This window comes from Melospiza melodia, chromosome 1 (assembly GCF_035770615.1).
Source record: "Melospiza melodia melodia isolate bMelMel2 chromosome 1, bMelMel2.pri, whole genome shotgun sequence".
In the NCBI taxonomy this organism is placed as follows: Eukaryota; Metazoa; Chordata; class Aves; order Passeriformes; family Passerellidae; genus Melospiza; species Melospiza melodia.
In genome coordinates this window covers 104,806,108-104,827,865 of record NC_086194.1, presented here as the reverse complement: position 1 = coordinate 104,827,865, position 21,758 = coordinate 104,806,108, and the positions used below count along the sequence as shown (strand labels likewise).

The 21,758-nt window shown below is 36.9% G+C and overlaps 1 protein-coding gene across 8 annotated transcripts in view; it reads left to right on the top strand.

Moving 5' to 3' along the window:
• Nucleotides 1–21,758, top strand: part of COBL (cordon-bleu WH2 repeat protein) — a 155,010-nt gene that overhangs the window by 67,280 nt on the left and 65,972 nt on the right. For all 8 annotated transcript variants that reach the window (XM_063163413.1, XM_063163387.1, XM_063163404.1 and 5 more), the window contains one exon: nucleotides 14,985–15,179. In XM_063163413.1, the coding sequence (XP_063019483.1) occupies nucleotides 14,985–15,179 (195 nt within the window). The remainder of the gene's footprint in view (nucleotides 1–14,984; nucleotides 15,180–21,758) is intronic.

The following is a 21,758-nucleotide window of genomic DNA, read 5'->3' as shown; positions in this document are numbered from 1 at the left end:
GGGGAAGTTTTCCTAAGTCAACTTTATGGCTTAGTTCTCTCATGCAAAGTCAGACCTACATAAGACTTAGTGGCTCTTACAGGTCTTCCTTTAACTCAGAGTTGTCTGTATGAAGCAAAGACTGTGAAGCACTGAATGTGCTTCTCTGTGTGCTTTGCACTTGTTCATCACTACAAAAAGAGATCATCTAACACCTGTAGCCTGTCTTGTATTCTTTCTTCTTTTCTTCCTTTTTTTAATAGACAACTGTTGCATTAGGTTTTTTAAGTCTTTTACATGCAGTTGCAATGCTGTTCCTCCCCTTGGAGCTTAGCAGAAAGGACTACAAATAATTTCAGCCATTGAAATGTTTTAAGAATATAATACTTCATTTGAATTCTAAGAAACATATTGGGATGAGAACTGAAGCAGAGGGAGTGTGGCAAATAGTGATCAATCTTTTTAAAGGCATTTCAACATTATGAAGTAGTCAGTTCATCTTTCTTGAATATTTTTTTCAATGTCATTTGCACTTTTAAGCAGATTTAAAAACACTTGGGCAAACTAAGGAAAATATTTCTGATTTTGTAGGTGGTCAGCTGGAAGGGCAGAAGAGAAAGAAGATCAAGGCAGGTAGCAAGACGTAGCCCTACAGAAGTCTTAAATAGGAAATTAGCTGTAGGCATTGGCCCCACTGGCCTTTTCAGTGCCATCCCAAGCATCTGTTGAGGTGTTTTGCTGGTTCAGAATCTCAGTGACCTGCTGTGAGCCAGGTGTGACCAGTGTGTAGGTTATAAATTGTGTAGGTAGTCTCTGAAGTACACTGACACATTGAGATGGAGAGATTGGCAGTAGTTTTATTGTTAGTGTGAAATTCCCCACACCCCCCTTCTCTGATGGCAGCATTTTTTTCTTTCCATCCCAGCAAATGCTCAGATATCATCTTGACTTCAGTCTCCCCCGGTTTCAGTACAGAGATGGTGTGATTTCATTGACTCTAAATGGAGCTTGTTCTGATTTACAGCTGTTTGCACAGGACAAGAGTCAGGCCAGTAAAGTGCACTGTGGAGGTTTGCCTTGTAAAAACCTAATGGCAATGGATTTGACAGAAGGGGGGAGGGAAGAAGAAACATTTAAGACTATTTATTAATCAAGAATTCCAGCAGGGAGGCTTTTCTTGCTTGATTCTGGCAAATGTACAGATGAGAGATATTGTGCAGAGGCTGTTTCTGCACAAGCAGAGAAAGCCCTTCAGATGTAAACATTTGAGCAGCTGGCATGGGAGATTAGTGCACCAGCAGTGGGAGGGGGATAATAGTGGATAGTGGTGCTGTCTACATTTAACAAATGTTAAACAAGGTCCTTGTTCTAGTTTAAGGGCTACAGGTCAGAAAGACGATATCAACTAAAAATACTGGCAGTTGTACAAGTCAGACGAAGTTGTTAACTAGTACTTAATTAAAAGCAACTTGCCTATCCAAAGTTCTGATACCTTCTTCCCCCCTCATCCCAAAGTGGGGGGGGAAAAGGGAGCTGGGAAAATATATCCTATGCAACTTCTTTGAGTTAGGAAGAAAAAAACCACTTTATCCTCTGTCTATGAAAAGGCAATACTTTGGGACTTCTTAATGATTTTTGTTTTGATTGTGAACTTAATGGATTGTTCTACTTTTAATTTCCTGTGGCTGAAAATTACATCAAAGAAAGAATCATGCTAAGGGTGGAAGTAGAGGTCTTTTAGCTTTTTAGGCATGTTCATATGTTGTTCAATATGTATTTTGGTTTTTTAAACCCCTGCCAATTTTTTAGAGAACTAATTATATATCAGTGTAAGGTATGTGATCATGCATTAGGTTCTCTGGATTTTGGTTTTCAATCTGTTTTGATCACGCTTAAAAAAAAAATCCTTGCTATTTGTTGGGATCCAGTTCATATGTGTTTTGTTGAAGGTCCTTTACTTTCTTCATTTCTTTAACAGAAGAGTTTGAAGTATGGCTATATGGAGCCAAATTTTATGTGTAAAAAATCAGAGCTATGCTTTCTTACCTGGCATTGTTATGATTTTCATTGAGCTTGAAAGTATACTGAAGAAAAAGATTTTCTGGAGAAATGACAGTGGCAGCATAATTTAGAGTATTACTACTTTCTTTTGGCATCATACAGTTATATTGACCTTGGGAGACTCAATGCAGAACTCACTAGAGCCAATAGAAAAATTCCTGCTGGTTTTAACTGGCTTTGGACTATGTCCTTTATGAGTTGCTAGTCATTATCTACACTAGTCCATTTTAGAATCATTCCTTCTTGTCCTACTTCAGGTTTGCAGAAGTCTTCTGACACTTTCACTGTAATCTCTTAAAATGTAAGACCTTCATTGCTTTTTGATGGACAGGTGGCGCAGATAAACCCCTTGAAGTTGCTTAATTTATAGAGAGTTTTCTCACTGGGGAAGGAGAAAACCCCAAAGTAAACATGTTAAGTCTTGTAGAAGATGAATTGCAAACAGTGGCAAAGGAAGGGAGTGGCTTTCACCAACCAATAATTTGTTGCAAAAGCAGGTTTTTCTTTGTTATCTGAAGCAGTGCGTACCCACAAGTGAATTCCCAGCACTGGTTGCCCTATTTAGGCTGTAGTTGTGCCAGCTGAGGTCCAAGTGTCGGTATATGTTGTATCTATTTCCATGAGTTTTTAACTTCTGTAGTTAGTCAGTTAAATTTGGGACTGTGCTTGAAAAGTTTCTGCCAAAACTGAACGGTGGAGAGTTCCCTCCAGTGAACTGTAGTACACCATTCTGTGAAAATACATAGATTGGAGAGGTGTGATTTTTTTAGTACTTCACACTAAATTCACAAAGAAACAAGGCTATACGCAGTAGGAAAATTACTTTCTTGGGAACAATAAACATTGACAAGTCAAGCTCTGGTTTCCTAAGGACATATCACTCCTTTTTTTTTTTTTTTCTTGACTTGGAGAAACCTTGCAGGCTTGCAAAGGAAGATAAAATTATGATTTTTTATATATGTAAACACAAAGTGGGAAAAGAGTGAAGTAGCCTGGTCTCCAACACATCTGTACTTCCATTCCCTTTGTAGTATTATCCTATAATATCGCTTCACATTTATTTAGAAGATGGAGTGGTCTAGACAAAGTTAGAGTTGCAAGAATAGCAAAAAATGCTCACAATAGGAAAAGACTTAAAGACCAATGGTATTAAAATAGTGTTCAAGCATTACTTTAAAGCAAATTCAAAGGGAGGGTCTTCTTCTTTATTCTTAGCCTGTTCCTCTGAACCAAATTAATGAATTTGCATGATTTTTGCCAGCATGATCAGGGTACTGATTTTTCTCTGAAGAGGATAGTCTTTGGAGCATTCTTCAAGATGGAGAGGAAGCTTGGATTTGAATTTCATGGTCCTGGAAGATTCAAATCCTGAAATTAATTCACTTGACTTCTTCAAAGTAGAAACATAGGTATTTTTCCATCCAAATTGATCAACTCCTTTGATGAGACAAATTTAATTTCTGCAGGTATCAATCTGTAAGTGTTATCAAACAGAAGGTGGCTGTGTACCACACCTGGATGTGCTCTATCCATTGTCCACCAGGAGGGTGTTGCCTTTAAACCTTCTCCCCACCCCTGTACTCTAACATGATGTCCTCCTGACTCCTTCACTTCTGACCACTGATGCTGATCTGGGACTAAATATTCAACTGTTATAATTCAAAGTGGTTTGTTGCCATCAGTTCCTGACCATCAAGCTGTAAGCGTGATGTGAGTTTGTCTTTTGATTTTGTCTTCTGCAGAAAGCTGTCATATCTTGTTAAAGGGTTGGTCTGCTCCCATGCTGTATTTTGCAGTCAGAAGTTTTCATGAAACTCCTGTAAAGCGTGAAAGATGCAGAGAGCTAGGGAGCTTGCTTAGGCCAGCCCTTTGGGCTTCAGGATCAGCATATTTTACTCAGTGTGTAGAAGGTATACGTGCATTGAGGCACAAACATGGGTGCAGATATCAGGAAGAGCTACCCAAAGTGATAAGCTGTGTGCATACATCCCTGTGTTTGCATGCAGATCCGTGTATGTGTGCACAGAGGTTATGTACATGCACACCTGCACATCCAGACTTCTGAAAGAGCTAATTGAAACTATAAAGTTCCTGGCTGCATACTTCTGATTCATTGCTGCTAGAATCTTCTTAGTGACTCTGTAATTAGGATTTGTTTTAAGATTTGCACTAATTTTAGAGTTCAAAAGCTTATTTGTTCTTCTAATTTAGGTTTTAAAGGCTACAGAGGTTATATTGTTTTTCAGTAATATCTTTGCCAGTGTTTTATCATTACAAAGTGTAAAGTTTCCTTTTTGAAAATTTGCTTTGACATTTGGATGATTGTCTCCCTCTAGCTAACCAGCTACAGTCACCACATGCTTCAAAGAGAAAAGTTGTTGCAGGAATGCATTGTAAGTTAGTAAAGTATTTGTGTCAGAGTTGGATTATAAGGACTGGAACTGGATGCCAGATCCCTGAGCTTGAATAGATCAGAGCTTTGACTTCAGAGAAGTTCTGCAGATTGTGATGAAAATTTGCCTTTGAATCTCAGTAGATTTTCTTCATTCATCCACAGCTATAATAAGTAGAGATTTTTCAGAGGCCAATAGTCATATGTGTCAGAAGATACTGAAAGTTTTGAGGATTGATCATTCATGTTTCATTCTTCCAACAACACTTTCATTAAAATGTGGAGAAAACACTTTCTAATTCAAATGGAATAAACATACTTTCAGTAAAATACAGAAATTATTTCTCCAAAACCAAAGAAATCCACACCCAGAAACCTCATGCCAGGAACTATTCCATTCATAATTCTGGTCACCATAAAAATTGACTATGCAGACATTAAAGCAGATATTTTTAAATATTATGTTTTATGTAAAGTTTCCATCTTCTCCTCCAGCATAAATTGGCATATCTACAATGAAAATATATTGAAGATTATCAAGTCTAGTAGTTTAATAGTTTCTATATGTTAAAAGAATTTGCAGAGAATAACTTCTTCTGCAATAGTTTTTAAATATTTTGAATTCAGGAGGACATATATTGCAGATGTAGCAACTCCTGTCTTCCATGAACTAAAAACATTGGCTGATTGATTTAAAAGAATTAGTAATTCTAGAAAAAAATCAATTCATATTGGAATGATGAATTAATTTTGCTCAAGACTTTTGATTCACTTTTTTGTTATTTATGATTGATGAATGCTTAACACCAGTGGAAAAATGGGTTTTTTTTCTCTTGTCAGTCTTTGACCTTTTGAACTCCCTGTTTCCTAAAGTCTGTTGCCAGACCATTAGTAAAGACAGATTTTGATTTTTGGCTTGGTTGTTCAACACTATTGGATTGAGTTAATCTATTTTCATGTAGTGCAAAAGTGTAAGTGAAAGGAGAAACCAACTTTTTCAAGCTTGCAAAAATGGGGATTTTTCCATCCTCAGTCTTCCAAGAATGCTCTCACTCTATCTGCTAATGCCCTTCCGAGGCAAAGTGTAAATAGCCTCTTTTCTAATGTTCTTCCTTGTTTTGCTTCCAGCTTAATATTTTCCTATCATCTTCTTTCTGTATTGGGATTGAACTGAGTTTTGGAGTCCATGTGGATTTTCCTCTGTAGTTCTTTCTTCAGGTTTCTTTAAGATGTGTTTTTCTATTTGGATCTCTCATTGGCTTTTGGACCTTTTTTAGTAGGTTTCAAAATGTTTCTTTCATTATTTTTTTCCATTCTGCTTCATTTCCATGTTTTACTGTGTATCAAATCCCTACCACGGAAATATTTAGCACACATTCACAAATCTCTCTATGTCAATCCTCTTCTCCTTCAGAGCTAAATTTGTTCAGGTCTGAGTTTTGTTTGACTTTTCTCCCACTGCCTTCATGACAAGCGAATGTGGACATCACCATTTTTCTGGGCCAGTATGTGGACAGTCATGGAGTTTTCCTACAAAACATGATTTCTCTACTGCACAGCCTCCTTAGTTCATTGTTCCTTCTCCAGGATGTAAGGCGGTACTTTTATTGTCACATTCACTGCACTCTTCTGCTTTTTGCAGTGTTCCTCTCCTTTTCCAGACTTTCATGTCTGAATTTCTTCAAGGACTTAGCTTCTTGTCAAATCTCATGAACACATTCACTTCATTTTTTGCCACAATTACTGTTTTTGTTCCTATTTTCACTTCATGTGTTCTCTTCTACTTCTTTCATGTCTGCTTTTATTCCACTTGGACAAATAGCCAAAAGAGACTTGTAATGTTTTCCACATTTTTCTTATTTCCTTTTCTGATTCACCAATTCTTTTATAATTCCCTGCACATCTCTCATTACAAGCACGTAGCTATCAAAAAAAAAAAAAAGGCTATAGAAAGAAAAGAGTAGCTGAATTTACTGACTCTCTGTCTTTTGTTGGATATTCCTTTCTGAGACTCTTTTGAAATTATTATTTCTTCCCCTAGTGGCTTTACATACTGGTATTTTTGGCAGTTATGAAAAATCTATTTTCAAAATACAGTGATTTTTTTATAGGCTGATATATTTTGAGAGTGCATTCTTACAAAAAGTGTTGCACTTCTGGAAAATAAGTTTTTACCAGTCTAGCCAGAAAGATGTAAATCAGCCCCAAGAGGGTGCATTTTAGATGTCAATTGATTCTGGTACTTTCCCAAAATTATATTAAAGGAAAGAGGGAAAAGAAAAAAGAGAACATTCCATCAAATGAGACACAAAGTTGTCCATGCAGTTCTGAAAGTCAAGATGAATCATTTTATGCTTGTACAGAATGCAAACAAACCTTACCCTATGCATCTGGTGGCATCCCAGACTGTCACCTGCAGTTCAGCTTGATTTTGGAATTCACTTCAAATTGTGCCTGCTGCCTGCACTCCCTACCTCCCACCTGAGTGATGGGTAGCAATATTTCCTTTAAACTGCCAAGGAGCATAGGAGCATTTGATCCCAAAATGTTTTCCATGCCATGTTAATGATGGCTTTTTCTCACTAGGGTTTACATTCACAAAACAAAAGCAAAAGTATTTGCGTTTTAGGGTTTTTTAAAATACATCTGGCATCTAGAAAGTTAAAAAAGAACCCAGTTACTTTGTGTGCTGTCACTCAGCCTGATGGTCTCAGCTGCAGAGCACCATAAGGGCATAAAGGAGGTTGGCACTTTTTGGAAGCTTGTGCACCTATATTCATGTTTTCTCTGAACATGTATGGCCCTATAGAATGACTTTTTAAGGGACTGGACACACATGTGCTGGAGCCTGTTTCATGGATGTCACTGCATTTGTACCAATGTTGAAGTATCTCTCAATAGTTTGGTGTCTCGTCATCTTTAGCTGCATTTTTGTAGATTGAGAATCTGGAGAGTAGTGGAATATTAAGTGTAAAACATGTCAGTTTGTGTGTTGTTCAGCTGAGGTTTGCTGTTTTGGACATACCGTTCCTTGCTTTGCTGATCACATTTGTTCAGAAAAGATTGTTTAGCAGTCTAAGTTTCTTTCATTTGTGTCTAAATATCTTCAGATTTTAGCAAAATAATTTTTTTTCTCCTTCACAGAACACACAGTAATATAAATTAATTATACATTACAAAGATTTGTAGCAAGTGTATATTCACTACATAGAGTTGAGAGTGACTTGTCAGTGGTAACAGCTCTGAATCAAAGAAATTGTGTTTCTCTTCTTTCTAACAAGTTCCTGAGCTGTGATTCACAAGGTGCACAGGATAGAAGCTTGGTGATTTCAGCAATGAGTTCAGTGTCCAGACCAATAAGAGAGGACACAAAGGATTTATATGTGTGTGCCTTCCAAACATCCATTCATACAATTGGATCTTTCCACTAGTACCAGGCAGCATTCTGACTGCTCCCACCTTCTGAATTGTGGAGATGTGGCTACCCTCTTCTGTCAAGGAAAGATTATTTTTTGCTTGTTGTTGGGATGCTACTTAAAAAAAAAAATGAATTTGTTTGAAACACGCTGTCACTTACAGAAGAGATGATACAAAGGCAAAAATTTAAATCAAGTTAGTTTGTCTTTCCTTTTTTGCATCTATTGCTGCAGTGGAAAAAATTATTGTGTCCATTTCTCTTGATACTGATTGACTTCTTCAGACTGACATGAATGAATTTGGGTAGCAGTAATAGACATAGGTTTTATTAAGCATAAAGGGTATTCTGACTTGAGAAAATCTGAGAAGTAAAACAGGAAGCAGGACAATTTAGTTGGAGAAAATACATTGAATTTTAAATCGCAGAAGTAATTTAAAAGCTTTGATTCTCAAAGCATTGAGGAATTCTCGAAGCACTGATCTGTCATAAAATCTTGAAAAAATATAACTGACTTGACAGCCTCCGAGTTGCTTGATTAATACAGATTGTTGAATTCCTAGACTTGTATTCCACTGCTTTATATGTGCCATAGTACATACTTTAGTTTTGGAGAACTCAGATTAAATTTGTGATCTCAAACTGGCAGAATACTGAGGGAGGTGATAGTAGTGGGTGATACTGCATCTGCTTCTTTATATTTGCAAGAGTTTACCGACATGTTTACATTTAGCTGGAATTCATGTATTCCTAATCCATGTTTTCTGATCTCCTAATAATTTGAGTAAAATGTTTATATTCCTCAACTTCAAAATATAGTATTTGATAGCTCATTAAAAAAAACCAATCAACTTACCTGTGGGTTTTGCCATGTTCATTCAGTATCCATGTGATTTTCAAATGGAAACTGAGTTTTGAATATTGCTTCACTTCTTCTATATGTACAAGGCACAAGAAGTATAACAAAAACTAAAGAAGGTTCTTGGAAGCTCTCTCTGGTTGTGCACCATTGTTGTCCTCAGTGCAGTGGAAGGGGCCAGAGTTAATACCCATACTTGTTCCCTACTGAGAAATTCACGGTGTATCTAAGTCCCTTGTGTTTTGGAAAACTTTTTTCCCGGAGGCTTCCATTTTTCTAGTTCCTTTCCTTGGGTGTTTGTTTCTTCAGCTTTTCTACTGGATAAGAAGTTGGACACCACAAGAGTGTCAAAGTGAACATAAATCAGTGGGAGCTGGAAACTCTTAGTTGTGGAGGCACTTTCCGTCACATGAGCTAACCTAGGTGAAGACAAGAAGTAATCAGATAAGCTTCTAGGAAGAGAAGTTATGGTTATGGTACAAGGAAAATAATAATGGTAAAGGCAAGAAGAAAAACAGCATAACTGCAGATGGTGTGGACTTGGGTCATAGGAAAACTGCAGCAACCTCCACAGTGACATATAGGTAGGTTGTTCACTTTAGCACTGAGACACAAAATGGATGATTTTGTATGGGAGGTGGCTGCATTGCACCTGGCCCTGCTAGGATGTCTGATCTGAAAACTCTGTATTAAAACTAGAGGAATGTGGTCAGCCACACTGAGGGAGAGCTGGCAGGGGCACAGGAGACAGAATGTTCTCAGACATCTCTGGTTCTGGTTGTGTAAGTTCTGGTGCCTACCAAATGGGCCCTGACCACAAGATTTGGAACTACTGTCTAGATGCTCTGATAGACTCATACAAGTGTAAGGTAGCACTAGTTGTACAGACTTCAAAGTATAACTCAAAACTTTTACAGTAGGAACTTGCCTTACTTGCCAGGCATATAAAATCAACACAGTGCAGCCTGTGTAAAAAAACTGTTGTGGGATGAAATAGTTGCTTCTCTTTTATTATTGTGGTGTGTGACCAGATAATTTCCTACCAATAGCAAAATGCAGCAATAATAAAGCAGCATAAAATAAATTGCATAAAAATATAAAAATGCTTTTTTATTTTTTCAGTTTGGAACAGGAAAAGGTTAACTATTTTTCCTTCTGACTGCAGACTGTTAGCACAAGGGAGTGCTTCAGGGAGTACAAAAATACAAACTATATTCAGTGTGGCTGGTTAGTAAGGAAAACCTGAGTAGTCATATTTTTTTTGTTTTGTTTTGTTGGGTTTTTTAAACTGTGTCTCCCAGCAATGTCATGACTGTAGTATAATGCTTTAGTTTTGATGCAGGATCTTGGATTAGTTCAGTTTCTGTGTTGTTAATTTTAGAGCAAATTTAGTGTAATATCAGTGTCATGTCATGGAAAGCAGCTTCTAAGTTCACTTTGTGCAGTAGGTCTGTCTGGCACTTTTGGCCACTATATGGCCAGTTGTAATCAGTTGTGGTATCATTCAGCTAATCAATAAAGGTTTTCATTACTGGAGTTTAAATATCTAACAGGCATAAATATTCTTCCTGTCACTGAATAGATTAATTTGTTTGCCTGCTGTAAATCTTACCTTTTGTATTTACCCATAATATACTTGCAAAAAAAACCCTATATCCTTTACGATACTTTTATTTTTTGTCTCTATTTTAGAAAAAATAAAACCCTTACTTTTTCGTAATACAGCTGGTACTTTGAGTGCATTAAAACAGCTCAATTGATTACTACTGATTTAAAAACTTCTGAGAAGGAAGTTGCATAACAAGACTGGGAGCTCAAATATGTGAGTTTTGGCAAAGAGCTGCGGAAGAAAGGCTTGTCTGTAGCAACCTTGCAAGAAAAGAACTTGACATTTTGAAAAATTTTTATTGACCGGTGTGGACAGGGAACAGGAAGTCAAATCACTCTCACAGGCAGTCTGCAGCCTCTTCCTTGCTGACCTTTAAATGCCACTTAGTGTCATCAGAAAGTCAAGGAAATGCTAGTAACAGGGCTTGGGGTAAGAAAGTTATATATAAGGGACATACTTTAAAAACAATCATAATCTGATTTCCATTTTTATACACATCTGCTTTTGTAAAGCTGAATTCTCACAGCAGTACAGTTATATTTTTAATAGATTACACTTACCTTTATTTATATATGACTTTAAAATTTTCCAAGTATTCATAATATACCAGAACTTCTGTTTATCTTGAAAAGGAGGTAGTTTGAAAAAGATAGTTTACAATTGCATTCTGGGTTGATGACCTTGGAACAGAGACTGGCCTCAGCTTTAGGCTCTCAATAGATCTTGTGTTGAGTTCAGCAGGTATGGGACTTCAGGAGTCTTGTAGAAAGCTGACTGCTTGGTGTCTTCTGAAAATGAGAGTGGTATGCATACCTCACTAGAGTACTCTTAGCCTTCATACTTCTGTGTTTTTAGCAGTCCTTATTTGCCCTGCAAAAATGTCTTTGATAGCTAAATTTCAAATAGAATAACTAGTAGGAAAAAAAAATTTAACATTAAATTACTGAACCCCAAAGAAAACACCTGGTACACTAGGAAAGAACAGGACGTTCCTTGGGTTTCAGAAGTTTAATGAGAGGGGAAAAAACCTAGCTGGCAAGTTTAACATGAAATGGTGATGACACATGATGGCACCATGGGTTGGTACAGCAGTTGTTTCTTGCCTCCTTCTGATATCTTTATGGAATTGAAATGGGCTCTAATCCATGGTTGTGCTTCAGTACCCATTCCAAACCTATGCTCAGCTAGTGTCTAACCTGACTGCTGACCTATGCTGGTCTATCTGGTTTTGTATTGGGTTTGCTTTAATTCGGGGGGAAAAAACAACCCCAAACCAAACTGTTTCTTTTACTTTCTAGTTCACATTAATTAATTGCTGTTTGAACTGGTAGCAAAGTGCTCCAACACTAGTGGCTTAACAAAGACTGTGATTTTGCAAGTTGAGACAGTTTTGAAAGCTCTTTATATAATTATTTTCCATGACTTTTCTCTTAATAATTGATTTTTTTCTTTTTTCCTTTTTTTCTTTTTTTTTTTCCTTATGAAGCACATGGATTCTGTGAACTGATTTGGAATCTAAGCAGAGTATTTGTGCTAACCTGTTTGTCAAATGAAATGGAGGATAATGGCTGACTTTTTTTTAGCCAGTAACATTGGCTTCAATTCCTGAGCTTGGCTTTCCTCACTTATGCTGCTGTAATTTGATAAATTCAATTGGTTCTTTGATAACAAATTAGAAAAACAAGAAATGAGAGATGGTTAGAGTATTTGGCATGTAGATGTCATGTCCCTGAAATTTTGCTTGATTAATGTTGTATGCTCTTAATAGTTGCCTTTGCCTTGCTAAACTGCCTGAAAAACAAATCTCCAAAGTCCTGTGATTTGGAAAGGAACTGCATTGCGTCTAACCCAAGGTAAAATATAAAAGCTGGGTTAGGTGTTGTCTCTTGGTATTAGTTCTACAACAAAGGACAAGTCATACCATAATCACTTTTGTCAGTGTTTTGTGTCCAGGGTTTTGTTTTTTCTCTTGAAGCTAATGAAAATGACTACACACATGGGAGAATTTGAAGGTCTGACTCCAGTTAGGCAAAGCTCTTGTTGCTGCATGAGAGGGCTTTCCAAACTAGTTCTAAACTGTCCTCATTCCATTCCCCTGGAAGCTGTGGCAATTTTTTGTTTTAGGGCAAGGGTATTTACATGAGCGTTCTTGAAATGCTCAGTAATGGAATAATGGGCTTGATGTAAAGGTTGGACATGGAAAAGAAAAAATATATGAACTTGCAAGGTTGGGGGTTTTTTTCTATCATTCAAGTGTTTTTATTAAAAAATACTTAGAGTTTCATGGAAGTATTACCTTCTTTCCCCCTGTATCTTCTGTCAGGAAATCCAAGCTTAAAAACAGGACAAAGCAGCTTTAACCTGTTTAGTTGTTCATCACTGTATTCCTTCTCAATGACTTGTAACTTGGAAAAGGATTCTGATAGCTCTGCAGCCACAAGATCTTGAAAGAAGATTCGATATTCATTTTAAACTGGTTACAGCCTATCGTCTTACTAGCACTCAGTATTTTTAGTGCTAAGAGGGAGGTCTTGGGGTTTTTTTAATTATTTTCATACATCTTTGTCTAAAATTTCTCCACCATTTTATCTAGAAGGCTAAAGAATTAATAGAGTCAAAGCATACCTGCAGAACCCACTTTGAAATTGTTTTGTTCAGTTGTTTTGTAGATGTGTGAAAAGGGGAGACTATTTCCTTCCATGAACCTGTTGTTTCTGTAGGAGTAAACAAACTTTATTTGATAGGACCTTGTACAATATGCACTGATTATGACTTAAAACTTTTAGCTTTCAGATGTGATCATTATTTTTTGCACTGCCCAAGGTACAGGGCCAAGACAAGACTACTTCTCTATTAGTTTATACCTAATATTTTAAACAATACCTTGTACTTCAACCTTTTTTTCTTTCTTTCCTAGAAGGGTAAAGATGCTATTGATGCGACTCAATTCAGAGAAATTAGTGATAAAAAAGATGCAGCAAACACTGCTTTCAGTCAGAGAAGACTGGTATCATACTCCACTTGTGCTAAATACATTATTCCAAGATGAAGTGTGCTGTGCAGTGTGCAACATAAAAGTTAACAAAAGCATCTAGGTCAGTAATTCACATCACACACACAGTAAATGCAGGATAAGGCACAAATCCTTTTGCATCTCAGTTGCTTTCACAGGAATCTATGGAACATGGAACTTTCCCAGGAAGTAAAGGAGCCAGTATTATACATATTTTTGCATTGCTCTTTTTTTCAGCTCTTTATGCTTTATCAGTGCTTCCTCAATGGTCCCAAAACTAAGTGAATTATGTTTTTCATCTTGCTGCCCTGTTTTTTTCATTTTTTACCTAAGCTTGCACTTGGCACTTGTGAAAAGAAATTATCTTTCTTTTTTTGAAAGTAATGGCATTTGGGGTGGCCTTTAAGTTTCCTGCCAGTATGTATTCTGTGGTTTTGGACAAAATTCCACCAGAGAGCTATATGTCCTTGATGGGAGAGTTTTGAAATTGTGGTAGCATGTTCTGTTGTGATAAGAACAGCATTATCAACCATGCTCATCAGCCTATGTTTCCAGAAGAGCTATTCAGCTCCAGGTCATGGTGAGGTGGTATCCGTGGTGATTCCACAGAAGATATTTCTGGGAAGAAGTTACAGTCAAATAACTTAATTAAAAAGTAAAATCTTCAGTTTAATATAGAAGGTTCTCTTAATTAAAAAAAAGGAGAAGATGACTCAGATTTTGAGGGGAAAAAAAAAATATTTTTGCAAGATTTGTATTAGCAGAGTAAAAAATAGGTGTTGAATTTAAGAGTAAAGACTAAAGTTAAAATGCACATTTTCAAGGAATCCTCGTTCTAATCTTTTGTGTTTGTAGATTTGCTACTATGTGACTGCATATGTTTCTGTTTGCATATTAATATAAAATGTATTAAGATTCATAAATCCATTAAACTTTTTCCAATGATTTTATTAAGTTTTCAATGAGAACTAAAGTAATTTTTAACAGTAAGGAAATTCTGAATTTTCTGTTTCTCCTTTCATCTGGGCCTGTTAGAATCCAGAGTGGTGTCTGTCAGTAGGACTTCTTTTCACCAAGTTAAAGGGTTGTTTTCAGTAAGTTGTAAGTGATTATGCGTGATTGTGCATATAAATTGGAAATAGTTTAATGGCAGCAGAATTTCTTGTATGCAAATCTGCGGAGAAGACTCAGGTGAATCAGGGAGATAGATAATAAAATAGACAAGCCTGAGACACTGACAGCATTTTATTAATACAGTATTCTCATTTAAGAGTAAATCTTGCTTCCAGAAATGTGTAACACTTGTAAATTAAATGCAACTGCAAATGCATTTGGATAACTGTAATTATGAGTCTTGATGTGAGCTTTAAATTTTAAATAGCAAGCAGCAGCAGTGTTCCCATCAATACTACTGTTAAACCGCAGTAGGTGCTTATCGTGCCTCCTGTCTTATTAATACTGCCTGTAAGCTTTGTTCCAGTTGACCTTTGGAAGTTTCCAAAAGTTAGAGTTTGCAATTCAGCAGGTTTGGCAGAGGAACACACATGATTATTCATATCATTGTTTAAACGGTAACCAGATGTGTCTTGTTTTTCTTCTTTCTTTCCCATTGTTTTTAAAGAGTGATGTTAATCCAAGATGTTAATCCATTTACAGGGTTTTTCCACAGCACCAAATTCCCCTTCGGTGAATTCTCGTTCCAGTAGCCTGGGTTCATCACTGTCCCTTGGTAACGTCTCTGGAATGACAGCAAACCCAGAAGTGAAAAAGCGCAGAGCACCTCCTCCACCAGTTGCAACACCGGTATTGCCGAACGCGGAGGTGAGGGGACAAGAGAGGACAGCAGCACAGGTAACAGTGACACTGCTGGATGGGCTCCTTTGTTTGCTGTGCTGGGTACCATCCATCCATTCAGCAGTCCTAAAGCCATTCACAGGTATTTTGGTCGGCTGTTAGCTACAGCTGACCAAAACTCCCATCTTACAAGATAAAATTATCAAAGGTCTTAAGTGTTTTGTACACATTTAGTGAGCTCTCTTGAGACTGCCCCGAGCTTTCTGCCCTGTCAATAATCATTCTACGTCAGAAAAACTTTGTGAAGCAACATGCTGAGAGAAGGAGGATAAAGAAAAAGTAAGGCAGAAAAACTGAAAATTGTATAAGGTATCCTTAGTGACTCCGGCGCAGTCCTGGAGAACAGGTGAAAGTTCCAACGAATGACAAAAACCTTCGGCATACGGTTCTGTCCAGATACTTGTCAAGCTATCACCTGTATCCCTGTTTCCAGTGCTGCCATGGGATACCAGAATACCTACTCTGTTTTCTGAGTGACTGTGTGACCTTTTAAAGCAGTGCTCTGGTTTTGTTTTTATAAAAGGTCACTGTTCCGCAGTACGTTATTGAGAATTAAACAGAAATGGGGGGAAACCTTTCTGAGAACCTGTCTTTGAAAAGAATAGAGCTAAGGGAAGAAGAAATTGCTCTTGCTTTTATAGTGACACTCAGGTGTGTGTTACTAAACCTGCACAAGTCTTCTAGTCTCACCAGCAACTAATAGTAGTCTAAATTGTAGTCTAAATGTAAACTGTAAAAATCAGCATGTAAAGTTATATATGCATGCCAAAGAACAGTCCAAGGAACCAATATCACCAAAGCTGTGTAATGTGCTCTTACCCGCTCAGGGCCTGTCACCTCTACGGCAGACTGATCTTTGGAAAGCAAACTGTTCTAGTACAAAATGGAGTCAGAAAGGAATCTTTGACTTCACTACAGAGGAAATAGGAGAGGAGCCTCAGTCTCACTCTCTTAATTATCTGCATTAAGGCATATGTCAAGCACCTTTCTCAAGTGAAGCATACCGTAAAAAAGTTGATGCACACTCTTGGTCAAGGATTGTGGTTTTTTATTTTCCCATTCTTAGGTTATCTAAGTGTGATTGCTGGAACATAGTAGTGTTTCATCTTTCAAAATTGGGATAGATGCCTTGAAGTAGCACTTATTTATAGATACAGCTGTAGAGAAATAACAGCATTTTTCTAGCAACATTTTGAATTTGGATTTGTAACATTTATATAGGAATTTTGAAATTCCTGTGTAAATATTTTTATGAGGTTTCTTGCATCCCCCAGAGTTAATGTGTTTAAGGTAAATAGATAATTTCATATAAAAATACTATGGCATTTTGACTCCTAAGTTTATACTAGTATGGTAATCACAGACTACATTATTCTGCCATTCTCTTTGGTTGATCTCCTTGCAGTATGGCATTGAGATTCTAAATTGGGATGTACAATTACACTGCAAATCTAAACTCTTTTTAAACATACTAACATTTCTATTTTCAGCATTAGGTTAAATGGGTTAAAATGCTGGTTTTCTGAAGCCAAGGGTAGAAAAGTCTGTGGTTTATTTTTTGCAAGTAGTATACACTACAATATCAACTTCAAATTCGCTTAGTCTGAAGGAAAAGTTATGAGAAGAAGGGAAGAAGATGAAGGTTATGTCAGAGGATTTTCCATAACAGAGCTCATTTTGGGCAAAAGAAATGTACTTTTTAGCTGACAAAGTCAGTGAAGACCACAGTAGAGGTGCTAGAGTGTATTTGGCTGCATTTGTTATGTAAAGGACATCTTTCTGGAAATAATGGCCTAGGTGAAAATGTTAGAAAGTTATGGTGTGTTTCTGAAGCTCCCAGGCTGAAAGTTGCTCAAAGGCTGCCATATACTGTTAACAGGAATGGAGTAGAATGGAAATAAGGCACAAGTTCCATAAAGCAATCAAAAACTGAGGGAAGAAATTCATTATTCTTTATTATGGGGCAAAGTAGCAACGGAGATATTGTTTATAAGAAAACCCAAATAGTTCCATTTTATCTACGTGCAGACAAGCCAGTTTGCTGTGAAAATAGAGTAAAAAATCTCAGGGTGTAAGTTTATTTCTTTAGTTTATGGGAAAGAATTAGCACTGATCTTTTTTTTCAAGGAAGGACGTCAATTCCTTATTAATGGACTTCCTTCCATAAAAAGATAAGATGTTTGTTTAGAAAACTTTATTTATGTGCAACTGTTACTAACAGGAAGATCCTGCAAGAGGGGAACATGTTTGTTTCCAGTGAAGCTAGCGCATTAATAGAAAATGAAAAGGTGATATTCTGAACTTTCAGAAGGTTTTTTCTTTTTTATCTGTCTGGTTCCATAAAATTGTGTAGGAAATAAAGAACTGTAGCTGTTATGAACACCTTTAACTTTCCAAACCAATAAGCCTGTTATTTTTAACCCATTGTTATGTTCCAGGTATAAATAATTGTTTAGAGTTATATATATATCTCATCTCCCTGCCTAGTGGTCCCAAACAAAAATTTCCATGTGTATGAAGACTGGAGTGTTTTAGTTTATGATGTACATTTAGATTTTCTCCACTCATTTTTCTGCATAGGGGACTTAGTGCAATATAATTTTACTGTCTTACAGCTTTTGTTCCTGTGGGGCTTAGGGTAATTTAGCTCCTTGTGGATAAGGTCCCTGCAGTAAATTTATTTACTTTTTAGTGAAACAACATTAGTTTCCCATATCTATTTAAAGGTAGTGTTCCCTCTGTAACTGTTTTAAATCTACCCTAGAAAATATTAATGTCTGTTCAGAGTGTGCTGAACATGCAGTAAGTAGTTTGCAAATGAGTTTGCAGAGTCAAAGAAAGGAGTCTACAGATTTCTTCCCTGGAGACTTAACCCCTGTTTTTCTTACACATCTTCCAAATTATGCTATTTAGAATAATGAGAAGTCACTTGAAAAAATAATCTTCAAAATGCTAGGGTATATAACAATTCCAGGACAAAATCCAGGAGGTTTGGTGCTTATGAAGCAAAGAGGTCCTCTCCTTTCTTAGGCTGCACTTTTAGAAGGTTGTATTAAAAACCAACAAATTTTTCAGATATATTTATTACAGATTTATTTATTTATTTATTTGTGTTGTTTCCTGTTTCCAAAAAGCAGTTTTGGCCCTGCTTTTTACATTCCTCTCTTCTCCATTTAGATCTCAGTGTTGGATTGCTGAGGATGGTTGTTGACTCTGAATTATTGGTCAAGACCATATTTTAGAGCAGAATGCTTAGACCCAGTGCTTGATCAAGGCTGATATTTTCTCACCAATTATAACTGACTCCTTGAAGAGTCTTACTCACCTGAACAAAAAGGCAAGAGAGACAAAAGAGAGGCACAGCCACTCTCATAATTTCTGGCAGTTTTCTTTCCCATTGTCGGTAGTTAAAATAAACCACTTCTATGCCTAAATGAGAAGTTTGGCTTTAAGATAATTATTATAATGCGAAAAATGTAAATGAAATTTTCATATCTTTCCTGGAGAAAATAAGGTACACTAAAAATTTGCCAAATGTCTTTCTTATGTAGAAGATATTTTCAGTAATTGCTATGTTTCTGCCATCTTCATTGATGATCTCTTATACTGACCACCAAATAGGGTGCTCATCTCCATCTCTCTCTATGCTGGACATAGCAGCCTCCTGCAAAGTATGCTGCCAGAGCATATTGCACTTGAAAGAGTGATGATTCTGCTGGCATCATTGGCAGGAGTGTTGTAGAGGTGGCAGGACCCTGGCTTAGGCATCCTATCCATTAGTAGCATTTTCATGCCTTTGGTAGGGTTGCTTTTCTCACAGCAGAATTCATGTTACAGTATTATTTACTGTCCTTTTATATTTAAACCAATAGAAATAGAATACACCAGGGATTGAAAACTTAGGTCCTCCCTTTGTGATTGAGCATATTAGCAAGGAGGAAAAATACTCCAGTGAAATGTCCTTTCTGGAAGCCATTGAATTTTTACCTATCTACAGGCACCCCTGAAACACTTGAAATGATACTGCAGATGAGCACAGCATATAGTGAGAACATACCTGGAATTAATTCTGCCAGCAAGAAACACAGAATAATCTTCAAGCAGTAAAAATAAAGGAGAGGCAGTAAAGGAAATGTATGAATAATTTAATATTGGGATCATAATTAACATACTAATTTTCTTCAGTGTTATTAAACTGTAGACTCATGCAAATTTTTAGAATCAGTCCCTGAATTTTCAGTTCTTTAATTCCCCTTTTGTATGTGTGTATGCTACAGGTATGGACTTGGAAGCTTCTTGGAAGTGTGACTCATAGTCTTCCTTAGAATTAAGATGTATTTTTAAATGGTGGCCAAGATTTTTAGAAATGGTTAGTTCAGCTGTCCATAATTAGGAAGCTGATTCTGGAGCTTGATGTTTTCTGAACTTTTAAGATGTCAGAAGCTACGTCTGGTTGCTCAGCAACTCAGTATCTGGCCACTGTGATTTTAATATCATATTATTTTCCAATGTGCCACCTTCTGTCACCAAAGGAATTTAAATTGATGTTGTTAGTACAAAAATCTGAGCAAAGCAAGAATTTCTTCCAGTAATGTCCCCCAGCACAGCAGGGTTTTTTTGCACAGTCATCTTTCATGCATTTTTGCACAAAGTGATAACCACTCATCCACCTTGCTTCTGTATAATCTTAATGCCACAGATTTGTGGTTAGCTGGCTGCAGGGATAATCTTGATTGATATGAAATCACACTGTTACTGTTGTTCTCCTCAGGTTTTCCAAATGACATATTTCCCTGTGGCTGCAAATTAAGCCTTAAAGCCATGAGCACAAAGCATCTTGTAGAACAGTGTAGAGTAAGTTCTTGCCATGTACATCAGTGTCGGAATGGATGCCACCAGTAGAGCTCTCTGTCTGTGTGTCCTATGAGTCCTGAATATGCCTTGTCCCTGGGTAGTTCTAATAAATCTGATATTTGAAATAATAATACTCCTGCAGTTGGCTTTCCCTCTGAGAAACAGCCAAGTCTTTAGGAAGAGCCTGTGTTTGTCTGGTTGGCAGCTTTTTTCCTCATAAATTTTCTTGAACTATGAGATTTGACATTTTTAAGAGAAGCATGATAACAACAGTCACTGCAGTTGTGGGAAGTTGAGGGACAGAAGAGTCACAGCTGAATGAGAGCACCTACCATGGCTTCTTACAGAACTGAGATTTATTGTAGCCAGCTGTCTAAAACCCACTTAATTAACGTCACCTATAGAAGCACAGTACTCATACCAGCTTCTTTTCATCTACTTCTTCTTTTGTGCATCTGCTGCAATTTATTATTGTCTAAATTTAACTCTGATCAGAGTTCTGTGTCCCAAGAGGAACAGTTTCAAATTAGTTTAGATTTACCTGGTTGGTAGCTCCTATTTTTAATAGCAAGTATTGCAGTCGTACTTGGAGGGGTTTGTTTTTGTACTTACTGCAGCAGGATATGTCTGTGGTATAGGTATTTTCTTCTCTTCTACCTCATACTTTATTTCACTTCTTCTGTATAAGATAATGGGCAGTTTGTGGGGGACATGTGACAGATGTATTCTGTTTTAATAAGCCCAGAATCCAACAAAAGGGTGGATGGCTTCAGATTACTTATCTCCCTTTCATAGGTTACACCTAAACCAGAAATGTCTACTAGAAGTCAACAAGATATGAATGCATGCTTTTTTTATCATCTTTTAGAGAGGAAGGGAGGTTTCTCTTGACTTAAAGGTCTTCTGGGTGAGGTCTTCTCAACCTTTTTCTTATGACACATTTCCTTTCTCCCTTAAGTGTTCTGTGAATGTATTTTCATTTTGCTTTGTGGGTTTTTTTTTTTCTGTGGAGCATCCAGAAGTCTCCTTTGAGAATAACAGATACATTTTTTCCCATTCTGAGGAAGGATGCAATGAATCAGATTTTGCTGTAGGAAAAAGCTGTTTTTCAAAATGTGTCTTTTATTTCTACAACCTATTGTATCTTCTAGGTCACTTCTCAGGTTTTTATAAGTTCCCTGAGAACATGAAAGCAGGATTTATTCAGAACAAGGAGGAAGAACACTTGACTGACTTTTTAATTTGTTTAAAATGTTGATTTAAAGTTAGTTAATGACTGAGTTTATATGCCTTTTTAATTGTTCTGATTTAAATTTTCTTTTTGTGCACAGAGGCCTGAAATGTGAATACTGCATGTTATTTTTAGAAGTGTCTTTGCCTTTGTTCATTAACTGAGGATGTCATGAGAGTTAGCTGTGATCTTCTCCAGTCTTTGTGGCAGACTTGTTAGAATTCTCAGGCAGTATGTGATATCTCTCAACAGCATTTTTCTGATGAGGCAGAGATATTGAATCTTTAATAAAGATGCTCTTTCTCTGGAACACTGTTCAAATGCCCAAGTTATGTATGCCTTAGAAAAGGAAGCTAGTTTTTTGTCTTAGAGTTTGGATATTGGGTGCTGGAGTGCACTTTTTACTGCTGTATGATGTCAAATTAAGAGGCTGAGGACTTCTTATGTGATTGACATGGGGCAATGTTTTGATAAGGTCAAAGAGTAGCTAT